Source organism: Embiotoca jacksoni, unplaced genomic scaffold, assembly GCF_022577435.1.
Source record: "Embiotoca jacksoni isolate LCO1_2020_lvr unplaced genomic scaffold, fEmbJac1.0.p SCAF_25, whole genome shotgun sequence".
Classification (NCBI taxonomy): domain Eukaryota; kingdom Metazoa; phylum Chordata; class Actinopteri; family Embiotocidae; genus Embiotoca; species Embiotoca jacksoni.
The window spans coordinates 2,322,904-2,344,696 of NW_027185376.1; the positions used below are offsets into that span (position 1 = coordinate 2,322,904).

At 45.9% G+C, this 21,793-nt stretch overlaps 3 protein-coding genes across 5 annotated transcripts in view; 1 reads left to right on the forward strand and 2 right to left on the reverse strand.

The window, feature by feature from the left end:
• Positions 1-2,743: 2,743 nt before the first annotated feature.
• On the reverse strand, positions 2,744-6,983 carry LOC138204257 (transmembrane protein 236-like). Its single transcript, XM_069159380.1, has 5 exons — positions 6,474-6,983; positions 6,167-6,239; positions 5,338-5,461; positions 4,123-4,308; positions 2,744-4,020 (listed from the first exon to the last, which is right to left on the reverse strand). Exons 1-5 carry the CDS (start codon positions 6,743-6,745, stop codon positions 3,467-3,469), a joined length of 1,209 nt encoding a protein of 402 aa, XP_069015481.1. The 5' UTR covers positions 6,746-6,983; the 3' UTR covers positions 2,744-3,466.
• A 1,773-nt stretch (positions 6,984-8,756) lies between these two features.
• hacd1 (3-hydroxyacyl-CoA dehydratase 1) lies at positions 8,757-17,685 on the forward strand. Its single transcript, XM_069159570.1, has 7 exons — positions 8,757-8,970; positions 11,119-11,236; positions 11,335-11,353; positions 11,487-11,575; positions 12,003-12,124; positions 14,842-15,020; positions 16,252-17,685. The coding sequence occupies exons 1-7, from the start codon at positions 8,852-8,854 to the stop codon at positions 16,332-16,334; spliced, it is 729 nt and encodes a 242-aa protein (XP_069015671.1). The 5' UTR covers positions 8,757-8,851; the 3' UTR covers positions 16,335-17,685.
• A 97-nt stretch (positions 17,686-17,782) lies between these two features.
• Positions 17,783-21,793, reverse strand: part of LOC138204363 (collectin-12-like) — a 40,142-nt gene continuing 36,131 nt past the window's right edge. The window contains exons 5-10 of one of the 3 annotated variants that reach the window (XM_069159569.1): positions 20,724-21,767; positions 20,026-20,523; positions 19,670-19,806; positions 19,451-19,560; positions 18,770-18,915; positions 17,783-18,651 (exon numbers count right to left, since the gene is read on the reverse strand). In XM_069159569.1, the coding sequence (XP_069015670.1) occupies positions 18,629-18,651; positions 18,770-18,915; positions 19,451-19,560; positions 19,670-19,806; positions 20,026-20,523; positions 20,724-21,767 (1,958 nt within the window). In that variant the 3' untranslated portion in view covers positions 17,783-18,628. Of the gene's footprint in view, positions 18,652-18,769; positions 18,916-19,450; positions 19,561-19,669; positions 20,524-20,723; positions 21,768-21,793 lie in introns of all 3 variants that reach the window. The other 2 variants (XM_069159567.1, XM_069159566.1) reach the window with 2 other exon arrangements.

Below are 21,793 nucleotides of genomic sequence, written 5' to 3' on the forward strand. Positions count from 1 at the left end.
CTTAATCACACCGATGGATATCCTGTCACATGGGCAGTTACTGCTCCTCAAACACAGACTTCGCGGCAGAGGAGTGGGAGGCAGGATGTGGGGAGCAAACCATCCGATCTGACTATTAGGCAAGAAATGTACAGCGTCACGGATGACGACAAATCAAAAGGCAAAAAAGAAGAAGCAGATGGTGAAGTCTGGAGACTGGTTTATCAAAGCGTCTTTTTTCAAGTCCAATATGTTGCCTTCATCTGAGATATTTTTATCTGTTAGAAACAGGCCTTCAGTGTGTGCCCGGATGATGAACCCAGAGAGCAGGTGTCAATCGGTAAGATCAACTATAAAAGAGCTTTCAGGTGGCAGAAGATTTTGCTTCGTATTGAGCATCCAGAGCGAATGAGAATTAAACGAGGTTTGCGGCACTTTGCTGATGTGACGGTTTTTGTGGCACGGTGACCCCCCTCCCCCCTCCCCCCTCCCTCTCTCTCCCTCTCCCCACGAGAGGACCGCGAGGCTTCGGGTGAGGAGTGCAGTGATGATACAAGTCAGTAGACAGAGAGGACAGAAGGAAATCCTGCTTCCTATTGGGGGAAATGAGTGGTGATCTGACCACTTTGGCCTCACACCGCAGGAATGCCCAGCAGTGCTGCTCAGACCGACGGACGAGATCCAGGCAAGTCGGCCACGTACCTGTGAAATACCTGTGCCTTGCATGGGGGGGGGGGGCACTTGGGAGCAGCAGGTCAATCTGTAAAACAAAAACAGCCCAATATTCACTTTTAGTTGATGTGGTTGAAGTGATTTCCTGAAAGAGATATCTGGCACTAAACGCTCACCAGATATTCACCAACTGCTGTGCAGGTGACATACGGGCGGTGTGGGAGAGATTTTTTTTCGCTGCAAACTGGGTTGAGGAAAACGGGTCAGAAAACCAAAACGATACCAGTGGTCACAAAAACGTGCGTAACACAGGCGCTGATCGATCAAGTGACATAATTAGGAAATACTTACTCGGAAATGTTCCAGCCTCCCCGCTGCTCCTTCTGCGCACATCTCTGAACTTTTTGATTGCACCTCGTATAAAAGTGTTAGTAAAAACCGAAGACGGCTGCAGAATTGAATGATAATTGAAACTGGGTTCAACGAGCAGCAACTTCTTCATTTATATGCGCTTAGAATTGAAGGTGTTGTAAAAGTAGGGACTAGAGCGACATGACTGTCAAAGGAAAAAAAAAAACGGTCTTTCTATCTTGGTAGATGAGTTGCAGGGTGTCATCAGAGGCAGTGAAGTGTTTCTCCATTATACCAAAAGAACTTATGATTTAATATAAGTGCAAATTCTTTGGAAAGATTCACCTGAAAAGTCACTGAGTGCAGAAACAAAATGAGCTCAGGATGAGGGACACTTGAACAGCAATCATTTTTAAAACAATAAATCTCCTTTTTCTTATCGTGAGATTTTCAAATCAGGCAAAGATGGACTTTTTGTTTTCTTCACTTCAGCCTAATTCAAAACGGTAAAGCAGCGGCAAAAAAAAATTCATGACTCCGCTTTACGACAGCGAGTCAGCAACACGGACGTTATTGAACCTTTCACCTGCAGCTCTACCAGAATGGATACAACAGAAATGAAGCACAACATCCGTTCTGATCATGTTAGTGCAAGGCGGACTTCCTCAGTGGATGTTTTTCAGCTAAACATGTCGCTGGTTGCATTTTTTTTAATTTATTTTTTTTATTTTTTATAAAAGATAAAGCTTTGATACGCGGACCTGCAGGGGTGAAAGATTCACACGAGCACTGCAAAGTTTTAATCTGGTGACTTTCAAACAGTATACACACACTTTAATATATCGTATGTCCCCTCTAAAATCACAATGAATCGCTGAGGCAGTGGGTCGCGTGGACATTTTGCAGGTGCGGTGACATTGTGTCGTCTAGTTCGTCCCTGCTCTCGTCTGCGATGAGGCTGTTTTTCAGAAGAATGACAGGAAGCTTTTTCTCTTGGGGAGCAGTTGGGAAGAAATGGGATGAATTCCAGTGTAAAATGTGAAAAACATTCGCACACACGCCCTCGCGCTCTCTCTCTGTGCTCGCTGTCAGTGTCGGGAAATTCTGCGCACGTCGTAAATCACTCGCGCGCAGGTTGAAACTTATATTTTAAAAGAGTTTCTTTATTAATTAATTACCAAAATAAATGTATCAATGATACAAACTCACACCCGTTTCTCTTTTGTGAAAAATAAATTAGCAAAGAAAAACCTATTATTAACAACATGGATTTATGCTTTTACACATTCACTGCACTTTATGATGGTAGAAAAAAAAAAAAATCTGCTATTAACTCTCAAGGGACATCACAGGTACATTCCCAAAGTGCCATGCTTGGTGAGGGTGAGGGGAGGTTCGAGGGGTAAAAAAAAAAAAAAGTATCTTTGCACGTAAAGGTAATAATACATAACACAACAGTCATCTGACAAATAGTTTCCATTGCCTAAGAGCTCCCTTTTGGCCTGTGAAAAGTACCATCATGCATTGTGGCGAGATATCTCGTCTGTGTCGTGAACCAAAATTCATACTTTGGTTGGGGTTGCACCAGCTGTTCTTAAATCCCTCAATAAGTTTTCAGCGCAAGGGTTTTTTTTCTCACTTTTATCGATTACGTTACTTAAAAATCATATAGCTATTCTTGAATACAGTTATTTTAAAAACTAGATGTGTATAAATGGTTTGCCATTAAACATCTGTGGCATCGTCCAATAAAAAAAAAAAAAAAAAACGGAGTCACTGTAGAAACACAAGTTGTAGCAACTTTTAAATATCGCGGTTGTCTCAGGGCAAATTAGCTTGTATATTTACTTATCTGCTCCTTTAACGTTTTATAATTTTATATATACAAAAAAAAGCTTGATTTGGAGAATTGATTGACTCTAAACATTATATATTAGGACGATAACATGATCTTATTGCTTTGCTAATGCTGCCTTCAAATGCTGTCATGTTTACCGCAGCCAAAAGAAGACTCGTACTGTTCACGATGTCAAATCTCAGAATTTTACGTTATTATTGTAATACAAGTCATATTATTTAGAGGTTTTTTTTCATACTTTAATGATACGTCTGAGAAAAATGCTGTTCCCAGCCCGAGTTTTTTTGCCCCCTCTGACATTAGCTTCTGCATTTCTTACATTTTGTTACCCGACTGCTAGCTTGCTGAATCGTTAGCCTCTGTGTCTTCTAGACGCCGTCCGTGTTGCAGTTGCCGAGCAACAGTGTTCTCATGACTTGAACTCCAAGCATACCGTGCGCACAACGTCCTGTGTCATAACCACCAGCTCGCCAGTCCGATATTAAATTTAAGAAGAGCTGGTGCAACCACGTTCTGGATCCTAGCCTCTTACACCTCCTGTTTGCGTCGACCCTTTGCTCCGGCCACCTCTTTTATCGATGCCCGTTTGTCCGTGAAGTGTTGACCTCAAAAGAACATCCTCTCTGTGTTGAACACCCTCAGCTTGGTCATAAAGTTGAAATAGACAAAGGCCAGACAGACCAACAGGTTCTTCATCAGATAGAGGATGGGCGTGACGAAGCCGAAGAAGGCGATGAGGCCAACGCGCACGAAGAAGAAGGGAAAGTCCTGCAGGGCGACTCCTAGAGAGGACAGCAGGGGGCTGTGGGGCATGACCACCACACGCAGGCACGACAGGTAGCTGAAGATGTAGATGGGGAACACCCAGCCCGAGTAGTAGACCAGAGGATGTCCCGCCACTCTCACCATCTCCACCGTGTCCATCCAGAAGATGAAGCTGTCCACAAACACGTCCGCGCGGGCGTCGCTGGCACACAGGAACCTCAGCGGCCCCGTGTAGGCGTAGGGAGATATGCGGTACGCTGTGGTGCTCGCTGATCGAGAGCTCAATCCAGAGATACTAAACGGCCTGCCGGGGTTACCTGGGATCCCCGGGACCATCCCGTTGGTCTCTGGTCGAGCTCCTGCTCCGTTCTGGTTCCTGTCATTGAGCTGGCTCGCTCCCGGTGGTAACGCAGCGGGTACACCTGGCCCGGGTACAGCTGGCCCGGGTACAGCTTGCCCGGGTACACCTTGCCCGGGCACAGCTGGCCCGGGTACACCTTGCCCGGGTACAGCTGGCCCGGGTACAGGTGGCCCGGGTACACCTTGCCCGGGTACAGCTGGCCCGGGTACACCTTGCCCAGGTTGCCCCGGCACAGCTGGAGTGATCGGAGTTACTGCTGTTACCTGTTCCACATGTGTGAGGACAGTTGAGGGGATGTCAGCGTCTCTTTCCATGTCATTAGCTGGAGAGAGAAAAGGAAAGACGGACATCCAGTCAAACAGGGTTTTAATCTAGCAGAGACAGCTGGAAATGACTAATTACTAATGTGAGGTTGGTTTTTATATAGTAACTTTTAAGTAAGCAGCCATGACAAGAATCATTCATTCATCATTCATCATGTATACCCGCTTTATCCTAAACACGGTGGACCAGTCCATCACCGTGCCAACACAGTCAGGCAGACAATCACTCAACCGTGTGAATTCGTACGAAAGACCAATTTAGAATCATCCATTTCCCCAACATACGTCTTTGGACTGCGAGAGGAAGCCGAGCAGACACGGATACAAACTTCCCCATACAAACTTCCCCGCTGAAAAGCCTCAACGACAAGAATCATAATCCAGACTTTGAACCATTTTTGGCCAAAGGTTCTGAGATAAGTGAGAAAAGCCTATGACCAAAACACAACTGCAGAGTGGTCATAAAAAAAATGCAAACAATCAGCTGTTTTTCTGGCACCACTGACTTGTAAGACAGCCAACTTTCAATTCCCAGTGTTTTTTGAAATTCACATTAATAGTAATTCTTCAGAAAAATTTTGCTGGAGTTTGTCATGTCAGCACTGTGTTTTGAGAAGTGAGCTGGGCAACCACATTTTTTTTTTTTTTTCCATTTGGAAAGTTCAAACTTGGCCTCTAAATGATTCTGGATAAACGATGTGTCCGGTTCACTTGTGTCTGTGCAGATTCTCAGTCGTCCCGGTCATGTTAAATTAAAGTGTTATCTAAAGGCAACGGGACTTTCTTTCTCGCAGACGCTTTGCCTCTCATCCAAAAGGCTCCTTCAGTTCTCAGCCTTTTGGATGAGACGGGGTTTTTTTTTTTTTTTTTTTTTTTTTTTAAGGTTTAGATGGAACAGTTCACTTCATGTAGAAGCTCCTGCGGTGTAAAACCAGGCTGGTATCACTGCAGATGTTGACAGAGGAAAGTTCAGGCTCTCCAGCGGTCGGGGAGTGATCTGTGTAAAGTGCTCAGAGAGCTGTGCTCACCGTGGCCGGTCAGTCTGCAGTGACGCATCCTCTCCACAACGTCGATACAGATGAGCGAGAAGAGGACGAGCGATACGGGGAGCTCCGTGAACGTATCGTGTTTCATGTTGTTATTTATCTGAACCTGGACAGAAAAACATGAAATCAATAGCTGCGTATATCCCGTCATTATTTTTTTTTTTTACTCCCTTCAAATCAATATAGACCACATCACTTCACCAAGGCAACAATGAACTTAAATCACCTGCCGCTCTGGTATTTCCCTGAGTCAGGACTTCAGGACATGGAACAAAGCAGACAAGCTGGTCGTCTTTGCTGAATTTACTGCTCTTATGCAAAAGACACCAGATAAGCAGTGGGCCAGAGGGTCAGCTCGGACTTCACAAAGTGCCACATAAAACAGAAAATAAGGCCTGGGCTGCAGCCAGGGAGGAAGTGAAAATGTGCCTCATGGACAGATGATTTGACAAGAGCAGCGTGGACAGGAAGAGGAACCAAGCTGCTTATCAGTAGCTCCTTATTCATAAGGCTGATATTCCTCCCCTGAGACCCAAACGCTTTCTCACAAATCATCACCTTTGTTCCACTCACGCAGGCCTCACACTGCGACTCCACTCAGCCACTAAATATAATTTGGATCCGTAACTGTACAGCTGAAGAGGCCGTTTTCTAAATTCCAAGCAACATCTATGGAGTAGAAACACAAATCGCCCAAAATAACTACAAAGGATCTACAATTACAGGCTGACTGTTGCTACAAATATAGCAACGCACAGGTCACAGATAAACTGATGTAACAGATGACAAAAGAATCCGCAGCATGTTGTACCTCAGAGCTGGCGATGAGAAAGGCAAAGCAGGGTAATGTGGACAGGATCACGTACACGAGGGCCACAGGCCTCCTGATGCAGAGACAGAAGAGAGGAAGGACAACAACAACAACAAAAAAGTGAGGGAGGAAGATAGAGGCAGTTGCAGGACTTGACCTGTTCAGACTGAAACCAGCTGGTCAGGGCTCGTTCGGTGCTGCACCGGGACCTCAGCTGCTGACCATACATGGGTAGGACCGGTGCCGATCATCCATTAAAAGGCTCTGCAGGCTCCTGTCATCAGATCAAAGGCAAGGAGAGACTCACCACTTCTTCCTCCCAATGACAAACTTCTTCTTCATGAAGACCAAATACTTGAGGGGTACCCAGACCAGCAGGGCGGTGGAGGTCACGTAGGCGATGGACGAGGCCACGATCAACCAGTAGGCCGTGCTGCCGTCGCCGGGGGGCCGCGTCGACGTTTTGACCTTTGCTACGATGATGGCAAACCTCTGCATGACGATGAAGAGCGGCACGCACAGGCCTGCAAACTGCAGCACCTCGCACAGGGCGAACTTGAGCGTCCTCCCCGAGCCCATCCTGTGGCCGTCCACAAAAAAGAAAAAGAAGGGAGGGAGACGGGGGCTGTTGTCGCAGTGAGGCGACCCCTGTCCCTCTGAGGGCTGGTCAGGCCTCGGACTGCTGCATTGTCTGCCTCCACTAGCATTTTCCACACATCACAGCCCCGGCTCTCTGCTCTCCCAACTGCTTACACTGCACTAGGCATTGTGTACCTTGGTGTTACTCTCTTTTTATGCAGGATACAAACAAACTTTGTCTAAATCGGCACCCTGAAGGATATTCATGCGCTGCAGCCATCTAACCGGGACGATTTAGAGTTCAAAACTGTGTCTCAGTCAGTGTTTTCCCATCAAAACACAGCAAACACTGTTTAACTTTGATCATGTATACCTTCTATTCAAACGGGGCTTTCTCCAAATCCAGGACTCGTACGGGGGAGTTGATGACTCCCACAGTAAAACCAACATCCAGGGACTGTTGGCTGTAACCAGAGAAACAAGATACCAATGAAAACATACAGGGTCTTCTCATATCTATCTGTCGCCATCTAGTGGTGAAATGAGAGAACTGTAAAATGTCAGAATCTGCACAGTGATGTAACAAATATGAGGAAACAAAATGCTTTAAAATCACAGATATTACACTATTATATATATGATTAAAACTTCTTGTGTCTTTATAAGCTGTGAAAGAGCCCGCTTTAAGCCTGCAGCCAACAAAAAGCAAGATGGAATTGGTTTTATGAAATGTTCTCCTTCCCTCAAAGAATATCTGCTTTTCCACGATCCAGTGCATCAACGCAAATTCAAGCTGAGGATGGAGTGAAAATTTTGCTGACCTGTTAAGTCGAGAGCCCACAACCCAAAACAACTGGACATCGGGCTGCTGCTGACCTCAGACACCTGAACACCTGATCAAGTAACTGGATCAGGATTAGGTGGTCTGGACTATATTTGGTTCGGTCTTTTAGTTTGCACACACATTTCTACGTGGTGTCATTAGGAGAGCTATTTTTTTTAGATTCTGCATTGATGCCGTTTCTCAGGCAGTAACTCCATCAGAGCCTAACTCAGTCCAGTACAGACTGATACCCGTGTACAAATCAGATTCTGGTCCTCATAATATGGAGAGACTTTTATAAACGTGGTGGCACAGAGGGAGGAGGGGAGGGACCAAGAATCAGTTAAGAGGTATGGGGAGGGAGGGGGGGGGGGGGGTCATGGGAAATCAGAAAATAATTTCTGGAATAAATACAGCGTTGAAATTTACCACAGACTAAATAAAAATGGACGTAGTCTGAAAAAGTGAGGCCAGGGCAGAGGTGCCTAAAAGTGCAATATCACCGAGGACCACTAGATGGCGACGGCCAAAACACAGACCTGAAGGCTTCGAAATCGTATTTTCACAAACTGTGTCACGGTACAAGAGCCTGAATATCTAATTAACTTGAATTAAATTAATGAACTAGTTACCTTGCTGTGTAACATTTTTAAGACTTAACCACTGGGAATACGGTGAGCACGACTTCCCGTGTTGTAACCACGAGCTCCATTTGAAATGAAGCATATGACCTATGTGACCTTAACGGTCCAAAGGACGCCGATGTCGGTCCTTCGTGTCGCCCAGATGGCTCTCAAGGCGTCACGCATAAATAATCAAATTAGATAAATAAGGAAAGAAAACCCCAAGTGCATACCTGGGGTTTTCTTTATGTCAAGTCAATTGTATTTACGTGAACCAGTTTAAATCCAATCGTTCCCCCAAAGTGCTGCACAACAAAGACGTGAAAGATTTAAGCCATTTAGGACAAAATGAAACCAAACGAATGTTTCTATATTTTTTTTTTAGACAAGATTTGAATACTGGTGTTGATATCTTAAACAAAAGGGGGACCGGAGAAGAATCAGTGCTTCCAGTTCAAATATATTTGATCGTATTATTTTTACTCGTCCCGTGGCCCACCAGCAAGGCCACGCGCTCGTGGCACTAGTCCCGCGAGAGAGGAGGGGGGGTGGGGGGACCCGTGGGCGGATAAATGGATGGACGACCCAGCTTTGCTCCCCTCCCCTCCCAGACCCAGCTGTCAGCTCCCTTCCTGACTTCCCCACCCTGCCCCCGGTACCATGGCGTCCAGCGAGGAGGACGGCACGGTCGAGGAGAAGGAAAACAACAACAAGAAGAGAACGAAAAGCGCCCTCGCTACCGCATGGCTCACTTTCTACAACATCGCCATGACCGCCGGGTACGTGCGTGATCGCGCCCCCCCCCCCGTTCGCCTATTAATAAGAGAGAAAGTTAGCCGCTCCCTAAAAAAAAAAAAAAAAAAAAAACCTCTTGTAAGCGTGTGTTGCCGTTTATAGGACTGTGTGTCTCCGTGTCAGGCTCAAAGTGCCACTTCAGCTCGCCGGGTTCTGCTCGTCGTCGCGCCGGAGTCGGAGAAAAAAACATTTGAGCGATCGCTTTAATAGTAAGAAGATAAAAAATAATAATAATAATAAAAAATAAAAAAAACACACCAGGGGAGGAGGGGAGGGGGGGGGTTTGTGAGAACGTTAAAAAAAAAAATTAAAAAAAAAATGAATGAATGGCGTTTTGGTTGAAGTGACAGTCTGGCGCCGCAGCTCGTGTCCAAATAGGGCTGACGGCACGGTGTCAGCGTCGAGGCCCGCCGTGCGTCCGACAGTTGCAGTGATAAGTATAGCCGGAGCGCGCTGACACTGGAGCTCAGGTCTGCGGCAGTGAACTGCTCAATGGGCACATTTCTTTTTTATTATTATTATTATTATTATTATTATTATTATTATTTTTTAATAACAACATTACATTTGTGAGGAGAGAAGACAAGACGAACACACGATACCGGAGTGAGCCGTCGGATCGATAACGACTTAACGCGCGTCCAGTTTGGCACCGCGCCCGCAGTATTGATCCCCCCCCCCCCACACACACACACACCATTCTCCTCTCATTTCCCCCCTTGAAGGTATTTGACATTATGACACGGATGTCAACCTGTGGAAAAAACGGCCTCTCACGTGTTCAAAGCCCACGAACAAGATTGTAAACAAGACATCAACCAAACACGCAGGGATCGATTGCAGTCATAAATCCCCACTCGGCATTGTTTAAAGCTCCCTACGAAGACAAACATGTCGAGTAAACAATACACGTCTCTTGTGTACTCGTCATTCGGAACAATTTTGAAGCCTGATTTCTCCCAAACTGACGTCAGAGAAAATGTCAGACGAAGCTGTTTCGAGTTCATTCACGACTTGAATAGTTAACAACATGCAGACGCAGAATACAAGTTCTGTGTAAAAATATCCAGTCCAACTGTGAGTCCAACAGTGACTCCGTAAACTGTCCCGAGGTCATCTTTAATGGCTGCTTTTCCGATATGCTGAGTCAGGTCTGAGGAGGCGGATTCATGAAATGTGCATTTCAAAAAGGTTTTTAAATGTCTGGATTTTTATTTTAGCGGTACGTTTATTTATAAGTGGAAAATATAAGGCTTTAGGCTCCAAACGGTGATGCAGGCACGTTTGTTTTCATAAGATACATCAGGCTGATTAATTAAAATGACGACGTGTTGAAAAGGAGAAAGTTGAGACGATTCAAGAACAAATTTGAAACTTAAAACAGCTGAAATGTGCAATTTTGCTTATTTGACAGTTCATTTTTTTTTTAACATGGCTACAATTTGCAAGCTGCGGCTGTTCGACTGTTTAAATGTAAATTGTTCAAGTGTCACTTTAAAGAGGACCTGATTGTAGGACTTCATTTGAACTGAGTAACAGTGATTCAGTCTGGTTTATGTTCCTTCTGTGAATGCAGCATCGCTTTCAATTTTCTGTGTAACGACGCTTCAAATGTTTGTTTTTTTTTGTTTGTTTTTTTTAAAATCTTCACACACAATTTAGTCTTTGTAATTCGTCCCACTCATCATGTTTTATCAAGTCAATCATCCCTCTTTTCTTTGCCGGCTTACATTATCAACAAGTGCCGCAGCAGCTGGATGTCCTTCTGCACGTACCGCCCAAAATCTGAAAAGAAAAACAGAATATTTCGTTCTTTAGTCCAAACAAACGACAGCTGACATATAATAGATGACGCTCCTTCAAGTTGTAGAGCTAAAGAAACAAAACAAAAAATTAGACGAGAGGGCAGGCGGTAGGAGCTGTGGAGAGATGGCAGCAGTGTTGTTTAATGAATCGGCATTTTATACAAGATGATTTTCAGGTTGTGTTGGAGGTGATATGATGATATGCATAAAGTCTGCAGAGCGACTGTTTCCTCTTCGTCCATCCTTCGCAACCCTTTAGTCTTCTTCAGCCTTTTAGCTGACTAAGCGGTCCCTTGGTGTTCCCCGTCCTGTTTTGTTTTGCTGCAGGTGGCTGGTTTTGGCCATGGCGATGATGCGCTTCTACATCCAGAAAGGCACACACAAGGGTCTGTATAGAAGTATAGCAAGGACACTCAAGTTTTTCCAGACCTTTGCGTTAGTTGAGGTAAAATATAATCCCGCGGATCTGACTCCACTTTGATTCTTGTGAAGAGAAAGAGACGATTAAAGTAACTATATTTGCTTTTGCCTCTTTTCTGACAGGTGGGACATTGCGCCATTGGTATGTGAGGATTTTGGTTATTCACGTAAAAAAAAAATATATGTATATATATATATATGACTACGTATTTTCATAACCAACATCGATCCAGGTGTTGACTGTTGATTTCTTTTGTTCTTTGATTCTGCTGCAGGTATCGTGAGGACTTCTGTGATCGTAACTGGGGTTCAAGTGTGTTCGCGGATTTACATGGTTTGGTTCATCACCAACAGCATCAGACAGGTGAATATTACAATTAACACCAGCTAAGTAAAAAAAAAAACACAAAAAAAACCCTGCAGAATTTTGTTACGACTTCATTTGCCTTAACAATGAAATATAAACGTTTTAAATCGCAGGTTTCGCTCCGGTATTTTTACCTCCACACATACAGTTTAATAACATCCAGCAATGTAACTTGTTTTTTTTTTCAGAAGGTTTTCTGGAACGTAAAGCTTCTGTTGGTGTCTTAATATAATTTGTTTTATATTTACCGAATCCCATTGTTGCTCCTAAACATTTACACACCGGAGGTTAAGGTCAGGGTCAAGGTCAGGGTCAGGGGTTAAGGTCGGGGTCGGGGTCAGCGCCCTGTAACAGCACCACCCGCCCGGTTTTGAAGAGGTTTACTTTTAACTCTGCCATTTCTTTCCCCGACCGCAAACAAAAGGTCCAGAATGAAGAAAGCGTAATCCTATTCCTGGTTGTGTGGACGGTGACAGAGATTACCAGATATTCCTACTACACATTCAACCTGCTCAACCACCTGCCGTACTTCATCAAATGGGCCAGGTGGAGATGCCAGTTATTTGCCAGTGTCGTGTCTGAGCATGTCGGGTCGGTCCGATCCGGCGACTGTCCGCCTCTGGCATGCGTCCCTCGCCGGGGTCTGAACCGGCTTCAACCTCAGGAAGCAGCTCAGCTCAGCGGCGCGTGCATTAAGTATCGGCTGGCTCACGCGGGAGCGGGGTGGAGGGGGGGGGGTGGAGAAGCATGTGTGTGTTTATTGATTAGCACCTCATTAGCCAGCGGCGGGTGCACTAACTGCTAACGTTGTGCTCGGACAATGCAGATGATACGGAACAGAAAGCGCCGCGTGGCTGCGTTGTCGGTTTTCTCCAAACTGCGTCTGATGTTCGTCATCAAAAAGTTTGAAATCGAAATCCTTAAATATCAGCACGTAAATATAAAAAAAAAAAAAAAAAAAAAGGGGGGGCATTTGAGAATAAAGTTTCTCAGCTGTGGAGTGACATAATGCCGCGCCTTCTCCTGCACGGAGAGTACTCGCGACGCGGCGGCCTGCCGTCACGCCAGCTCACCTGTAATGCGAGTCGCTGGGAGGAACGTCGGCTGGACGCATTGATAGCCGTCCGACGCAGCAGGCGGAGCGGCTCCGCCGACTCGCCTACGAGGCGAGACGGAGGCCGACGGGCTAAAACCACAAATGAACCGCCGCGTCACGGTTTCACGTGACGCTCCGGGGGAGGAGGCGGGGGGGGGGGTCCTTGCGGGTCCGTGCCGGCTATTCTTTTGTCCGAGGCGTGTCGGTCCTTGTGCGCCGAGCGGAACCGCCCCCCCCCCTCCGACTTTAGTCTTGTCTTTAAGCACGGTGGAGACGCCGGGGCCTCCCCACCCTCGCCCTCTCCCTCTCCCCCGAGAGGGGCTCATGTTCAGCTGCTCCTGTTTTTTAAGACCATCTGTTTTGGTCATGGAATGTTCACCCAACGTTTCCCTCGCATCCGCCGAGACGCTCCTCCGAGCCTCCGCTGCGGTCTCGACTAAATACAGGATCCCTGCGGTCCTGAGTCACGGCGCGCTGTATCGCAACGGAGAGGCCCGCTGTCACCAGGAGGAGCCGCGCTGTCTCTCTCGCACGCACTCGCGACGTGGCTCTGCAGACGGGAATAGTCGAGACCCTCGACCCCCCCCCCCCCCCCCCGCCCCCCCCCCGCCCCTTCCCGATTGCCTTTTTTTCTGAATTTTTGATTCTCGTTACGACTAAACTGTGACCCAATTTTGATGTGGCATTCCTCAAATGGTTCGCCAGCTCCTGCGAGCTAAATAATCAAAGTCCCTCCATTGTCAGCGGAGTAATCAGCCCTTTTAATGCGGCGATTCAGTTGCTGTAAATTGTCTTGAGGCCTAAATTGCAGCCGCAATTTAATCCCGCGGCTCTGCTTACGTTGTGCAAATTCAAATCTCCCCCCCCCCCCCCCCCCCCCCCACTGGGGAACCCAGACTCCAGGTTTTAGTCAACAGCCGTCATCGGCGCCGCAGCTTCTCCCCGATTTCCTCCCAGCTGTCACGACGCTGCACCATTTTCCAAAACGGTGCGTTACAATTGCTGAAAAGTAGTCGGCTGGTTGTTTGATGACCTGAATTATAGAAGTCACACCTTAAAAACTCAAACCGTGCCTCCTTTGTTTCCCCCCCCCCCTCTCTTTCTTATTCTTCCCCTCAAAGTTGCGGTACTTTTCTGGGATCACATATGTGGGACTAACGCGCCGCAATCGGCTCCGGTATCTTTGAGATTTCTGGCGGAATTTATGTTTGCGATCAATTCGGTTGGAAACATGGCTACTGGGCCGCTGGGATGTTTTTGTCGGTTTTTAACGCAGCAGCATATAAATCACTGTTTGGTAGCCTTCAGGTCTCAGATGTCAGAGCTTCCCATGAACGCACCAGTTTGGAAAATTTCTCAAAACCCAAATGTGCTTTCAGCTGCAAAAACATGCGTTGACGTAAAATAGTGTTGCTACTGGAAAGTAAGAGAAAAAAAAAAAAAAAAACTTCCATCAGTCTTGTAAGCTGGGTATTGTTTTCTTATAAATACAGATCAGAGCACTCTATAGTCAAACAGTTTGAGAAACACTAATCAGCTTCTGATGCATCAATTAAAACTGTTTTGGTTCTTCACTTCACCTTATACTCTTCAAAGATGTGACATACAGATGATTGAACTTGCAACATAACTAGTGTTGCATGAGGTTATGTCGGAGTACCGTGTCCATATCCAACGATTAGATTAGATAGATAGATAGATAGATAGATAGATAGATAGATAGATAGATAGATAGATAGATAGATAGATAGATAGACTTTATTGATTGCGCAAGGGGACATTTTTTCATTACAGCAGCATGGAAGAGACAGCAAAAGCAATAAAAAGTAAAGTATAAGTATCTTTTTTTTTTTTAGCAAATACAAATATAATAGAATACGATAAAAAAAATTTTTAATTAAATTAAAAACAGTGCAACGGTGTTGATGTAGGATGGATTTGGCCAGAAGGGGAGTTATTGTAGTCATATTGCAGCACAGCCCACATAAATATAAATAATATAGCATGTAAAATGTGTTGCAACGTGTGTGCGCCGCCAACCCCCCTTTGCATTTTCAGTGTTTGACCAGCATGCGAGTGTGTTAACGCCCACTGACAGCGTGGTTGCAGTGCGGTCGACCTGTGAAGGTGCTCCGGAGAACACGCTGCGCTCTTCTTCCCGTGGCAGATACAACCTCTTCATCGTCCTGTACCCGCTGGGAGTCGTCGGGGAGCTGCTCACCATTTACGCCGCGCTGCCGTTCGTACGCAGATCGGGAATGTACTCCATGAGGCTCCCCAACACGTACAACGTGTCCTTCGACTACTACTACTGCCTCATCGTCGTCATGCTGTCCTACATCCCACGTAAGGAGCAACCTCGGTCCAACGCCGCGCGCATTTTAAGTCGGGAGGCGCGCGTTGTCTCGCGCAACGCCGGAAGTGGCCGGAGGACGCTTTTGTAAACTGTGAAGATTCAGCCGTATAAAACCGCGGTCGGTACTGGAACTGATTTTTTTTTAATTTTTTTTTTTAATTTTTATTAAAAAAGCCAAACCAATCTTAACACTAGCTAACATTAAGCTAGATGTAATTCAGTTAAACAAATTACAGTTCATAACTACCTTTAAAAAAAAAAAATTTTAAAAAACACCACATGCCATATCATAACATTACTGTATCCCAACAGATACTAACCTTGTACCTCTTTGGCGGGTACTAATTCACTTTATGCTGTGTTTTTTTTTTTTTTTTTTTTTTTTGCCGTTTTCTCGCACCGAAAGTTTTTAGCTGCGTATCGCGCGACAGGAACTATAGCGAGCGCCTTTCAAAATAAAAGCGTCTAACGTGAAAATCGGAAACAAGACCGTGCGAACTCGACAGTAGGACAAAGTGCAAATTAATTTCGCGAGCTAACAAAGCTGTCCTTGGCTAGAGGTAAAACATAAATTGGGTAATTTACAAACCTCGTTTCCTCCTGCTGAAAAAAAAAGCTTAATGTAATGGAAAGGATGGGGGACATCACAGGTGCAGGGAGTCGCTCCTAATGAGCAAGAGTAAGAGCCCGAATACTCCATCTTCTCATCATTTCGACAAAGAAAAATCAACAGATTTTCCCCCCCAAAATTCAAATCTAAGTTTCACATTAGAATGTATTTGGCATCATTTCAGCCACGTTAAAACGCCATAAATAGCACTTGTGTGCCAAAAGGAATCAATATGCACAGGGGATTGAATATAATCTCCAATTAACACCTGTATAATATCCAATGAAATACAACCGGGATGCAGTAAATAGGACTCCTGTGACACTGATAATGCCTGTTTGTAAGACGTTGTGTTACATTTCCTATATTGAAGTATTTCTTGGAATTAAAAGACTGAATATTCAGCTTTGAAAACATGTAATGGGCTGCAGGTTGATAGTTTTATTTTTAATTTAAGATGAAATGATATTGTATAATGAACAGACCCCAGCTGGCATTATGAATCTTAATCAGCCTTTAGTTGACTTTTTCTGTCCAGTTTGCGTCTGCATGAGACACGTAAATGAAATCGTATTTATTCCATGGGTGGATCTTGTTTGTCTTTGTCCCAGTGTTTCCTCAGCTCTACTTCCACATGCTGCGGCAGAGGAGGAAGGTCCTTCACGGGGAGGTCATCGTGGAGAAGGACGACTAGACAAAGCACCACCTCATTCATATGCCTTCGTTTGAGCCAGCCTGCCTGCCTCCACCTCACCACCCACCTCCCCTCTCCCCCCCCTCCCCCAATCCGCTTCATCTCACCTTTTAGCACCATCGGCCGTTACATTCTTCGTCGCACGGGACCTGAAGAGCCGCACAGCTGAAGAGAGCCTCAGCCAGCGGTGCCACGGGAGCTCATCAGTACCGAGTCAAGACAACTGATTTGGAGTATTTCTTTGTGGGGATTAGTTCCTGTCTGAATGGTAATATTGGAAACATGTTTACAGCCCCAGTGCTGCTGGAGCTCGAGAGGGAAACCTGGCGTCGTGCCTCAGCACTGAGAGATCCTGAGTTTTTCGTCCAGGAGCTTTGAGAGAAACGAGCACCGAGCCACAACTCTACACCCCGAAGGAGAAAGAGGCAAATGAGAAAACAAACGTAGGAGGAAGATTGTAAGTTGTGTCTCCTGAGTTGTCCCCACTTCATCCCCCCCAGCCCACCGAATTTGGCAGATCAATTTTTTTTTTTTTTTTTTTTTTTTTTAAAGTGCTTTCCACAACAGATTTTATATATACAATAGCGTGGCTGTACAAAACAAAGGATTTAAAAGAAAATATTTATAGTTCTATCATACCTCAACAATAAATCTCCATTTAGACAATATGCTGCTTCTTTTGTGTATGTTTGTTTTATGTGTAAATGATGCAATGTGAAATGAACAGTTAATAAAAAGCATATTTCTTAACGATAATTTATTCACATGCTGTTATGACTTCGAGCAAGCACAGCTCAGACTTAACATGTTGTCTGCTTGGCTCAGCCCCTGCATTCTTTTATGTCGTTTTGATGTTTACTATGTCAAACTAATTTACAAGAGTGCATGTTAAACTAATTTGAGTCTTCACAGAAGTAGTGGGTTTTACTTTTCTGTAGGCCGCTGTAGGTTCAGACTACAATTTAAATTTGTGTAAGCACTCGCAGTCTTCAGTCTCTGTTTTGTTTTGTGTTTTAAACTCTCCATACATAGAAAGGTAGTTAGACTCCCTCCCACTAAAGGTGCTATTGTAAGATCATTTCAATCTTCTGTGCAGCTGAAGGAGTGACTGTGAACGGAGTTGACCTGAAGCAGGAAAACAGGATGTGAAATGAGAGAAAATGTTCGTCCGTGAACTGCGTAGCCCATGGTTATCTAAGAAAACTCAACATTTTTGTTATAATCTGGGTTAGAGATGAGGGGAAAAAAACAGCAAAATATTTCAATGGAAAAGTTATTTTTCAAGGAAACAACAATAAATGTGAAAATACCTTTTTGTGCAAAACCAATAAATTAAATTCTACAATACTGAGGAGAGTTTTTTTTTTAACTTCATGCGAGATATTAGATCTGTTTGTGTGGGTCTGCGTGGAAACGCAGAGATCGGCCAACGTATACAAACACCCGACGGGTTTTTTACGCCTTTATTTGTGAGGTTTTTCCTTCATTTATTCAGAGTTGTTGTTTTTTAACAGGAATTACCTGAGTGCAGAAAATGGCACATTCTCTGTTTGCAGGAAGGATCCAGAGATTTTTTTTAAATTTTATTCATAAACATATTTATGTCTGTAATAGTGAAAAAACAAATCATACACAAAGTATTACACTGTAAACTCAAGCTGATTGTGACATTTTTTTGAAGTTTATGTGTAAATACTTCATTTATTCCTACTTGAGTAAATGAAAATGTTACATAAGACATTCATGAGGTTAGATAACAGTTTCCTTGAAGATAGCATATCAGCGACATTATGTTTTTTGCGCATCATTTTGCACCTTTTCTCTTTTTTAAGACAATTACATGAACAAAAGCAGTACGGTAAGTCCATTGGGCTTCATAAAATTTATATTTCCCTACAAAACTTGCATAATGAAATATACATTCAGATATTCAGTTGCACATGGAGTACAGTTTTATAAAATGTATTTCAAATAACCGTTAAAAAATATCTATATATAAATCAGTTGGTGATTCGGTAGTTTAAAAAAAAAAAAAATGACAAACACAGATCGTCCTCCGTCTTTGGTTGCCCTGTTGTATTGCACTTGCTGGTAAATGTTGGACTGGCTTCACTCTGGAGGAGAAAGGCGTCTCGTCAGCACCAGAGAGACGTTTGCTGCTGCAGCCCGGGTGCTCCTTTCAAAATTGTCCCTCTGCTCTCTCCGTATCGGACATGTCCATGTGCTGCGTCAGTGGACCAGTACCACATGGGTGAAGTCTAGCTGCTCACCGTGCACTCGCTTTTGCCACGACGCTATGATCCAGGCGATCTTGCTGCTGGGTGGGGGTGGGGGGGGGGGACAAACAAAAAAAGAAAGACATAAAATATCCATAAAATTACCCGCTGAGCTGAAGAAAACTGTCAAGACAAGGTGAGAGACGGAAGCAGACGTACAGGTCTCCATTTCCTTCTCACAGATGTAGCTTATGAGATCTTCACAGAAGAAATCGTTCCACAGCCCTTCGTGGATGAGACCCGCACAGTCTTCTCCCGTTTCGTGGCCGTGGCCCCAGTTGTCAGGCTGACCCGGCTTCCACTTTCTGCAGGCGGACAACAGGGGGCGATCACACATTAGATTTACAGCGTGTCATCAAAAGAGTCCGGGGAAAAAAAAAAGAGAATCAAATAAACCACGGCATCAATTTCACATTAAATTCTTCTTCGTCTGCGATGGTTAGGTCTTTGAGGTGAACAAGCGCTTTATATTACTGGGTGGAAATTTTATTTAGAGCTGCTCTCAGTGTCTCAACAGTTTACAAAGTACGGAGGGAACCGCTTCCACTGACTGTGTAAATAAAGGCCGAGTGAATCCGAGAGTATTTGTTTTGTTTGAATGGGCAGCAGGAGTTGTACGTGGCAAGTCAGTGCCATCAGAAAAATGATTGGAAAGTTTAGCTTTTCACAAGAATCTGAACGTTTATTTGGTGATGTTTCTTGGAACTGAAAACCTACAGATGGTGTTGTTATTAATGGCGGTGTTATCATTGGAAAGCTGTGTCTTTCTGGAACAAAACATCCATCCCAGGAACAGAAAAAGTTCCCGATGATGGCAGTATTTTCTGATTTCATACTGACGTGAAAACAGGCTGAGTCCCGTCGAGCCAGCGCCACACGTTCTCCGTCTCCCTGTCGGTCAGACCCATCCAGAAGTAACCCTTTCCGAAGGTCTGCTTCTTCAGCCATTTCTGAGGATGCAGGAAGTATGGAGTCACAACTAAAGACGCGCTACGGAGCAACGGAGCAACAGAGCAACGAAGCAACGGAGCACTTCAGATTGCTAGATTCAGAATTCACCTGTTCCTCCATGTCACCGATGATCAGTAGGGAAGCAGACTTTGATTCGCAGGTTGATTTTGCGTCGTCAAAACTGTGATAGTCTTTGGAGAAGAAGTAGCACTTGTCTCTGTAGTTCAGCCACTCCACGGGGCATCCTGCAACAAAGGATTTCATTTGATGATTGAAAGGGCACCGGACTGTTACCGGCGATGATCGATTATCAATTTGATTTCTTGCAAAGGATCTCGTTGGGGTGTGTGGAGATATTTGAATAAACCTGTACCACCCACTGTAAAGCTGTGCGAGCTGACTCGGCATCTGATTCCAGTGCAGACATGAGAAACAATCTGAAATGGTGATTGGACTGATCGTACCTGGGGCCCACAGTGTCGGAGCCACGGCCTCATCCTGCAGAGACACGGGGCCAAACGGATTTACTGGACTCAGCATTGGGTGTCCTGGTTGTCCTGGCGGTCCTACCGGTCCTGGAGGCCCAACCGGTCCTGGCAGTCCCCTTGGTCCTTGCTCCCCTGCTGGTCCCATTGGACCACGGATACCCGATGGGCCCTGTGCCCCCTGTGGACCAAGCTGTCCGTCTCTGCCGGGAAGACCGGCAGTTCCCGGCTCTCCTTTGGTTCCGGGAGGCCCAGCCCGGCCTCCTGACCCTCGGGAGCCCTTGGACCCGGTGCTGCCAGGTACGCCGGGCAGGCCCTTCAATCCAGGAAGACCTGGTGGTCCTGGAATACCTTGCTCTCCTCTGGATCCTCGTAGCCCTGTAGAGCCCTTTTCTCCTTTCTCTCCCTTCTGGCCCGTCTGACCAGCTGGTCCCTGAGGTCCTTTGTCCCCTCTGGGCCCTCTGGGACCAGGGGGACCTGCAAGACAAAACAAACCGTGAACTCGTGAAACAAACTTTAAAGTCGTCGAAAACGACTGCCATATTATGGGAAATTCAAATTCTTTTATACACTTTTTTTTCAACCTGTTTCCGCTCAGATAACTAAGATGCTAAGCTAAGCTCATTGTCTTCCTGCCTGCAGCTTCGAACAGATATTTCATCAGTTTCATCTCTCACCCTGTAAAATAGTGAAGTTGGTTATGAGCTGTGAGTGCTTGGTGTCCACCATCTTCATCTCCTCCATGACGATAGACAGGCTGGTGACCTCCTTGTCCAGACGTGCTGCCAGCTCATCCTGCTGGGACCTCAGACCGGCCGCGTCCGTGCTCACGTCTGCCACGCTGTTGTTGAGGTTCAGCAGGAAGTCCGAGTGACGGCCGACCGTCTCGGAACAAGCGCGCAGGTCGTTCAGGTTGAGGTTGATGGCACCCAGAAGCTGAGTGGTGAAGCTGATGTTGCCGGTGACTCGGTCCATGCTCTGCTCCGACTCGTCCAGCCGCACCTCCAGCCGGTCGAACTTGGTGGACGTGAGGTTGCCAAAGTCCCGCTGCCGGTCCATGATCTCCCTCAGGGTCTGGTCGTGAGCGTCGGCCAGGCTGCTGGTGTTCTGCAGCTGGCCGGTCATGAACGCGAGCTGTGACCCCGCGTCCTCCAGGCTGTCGTTGTTGGCCTTGGCGAGAGCTGACGTGTTACTGGCCAGGATCTGCAGGTTTTCAACTTTACCCCGAAGCCACTCGGTGTCAGAGCGCGTCTGTCGGGTCGTCTGCTCCAGGCCCTGAAAGTCGTTGCGCATTTTCTGGATCGCCTGGCTGGTGTCGTCCACCGAGCGCTGCAGAGCGCCGATGAGGCCTCTCTGCTGGGCCTGAGTGAGGTTGAGGCTGCTGATGGTGAGCAGCGCCTGGTTCTGCAGTTTCACCTGCTGCTGGAGTTCTCTCTGCAGCCTGGCCGTGTCGTCCTGCAGACCCTCGATGATGCTGCCGTACGACTGCAGGGTGCCATTCACGTAGCGCAAGGTGGCTGTGTTGCTGTTCAGCAGCCCCTGGATGGAGCCCTGGCTGCCCTGGATGTCGGAGCCAATGTTCTGCAGCTGATTCAGCTTAACTTGATCGCTGTGGATGCGTTCCTCCACCGCAGACAGCTGCCTCTGCAGAGTCCAGATGTTGTTCTTAAAAGCCTGGATCTCCGTGGTGGTATTCTCCGACTTCTCCCCTGTTTGATCATCTGAAGGGGGAGATTCGCGCGATACA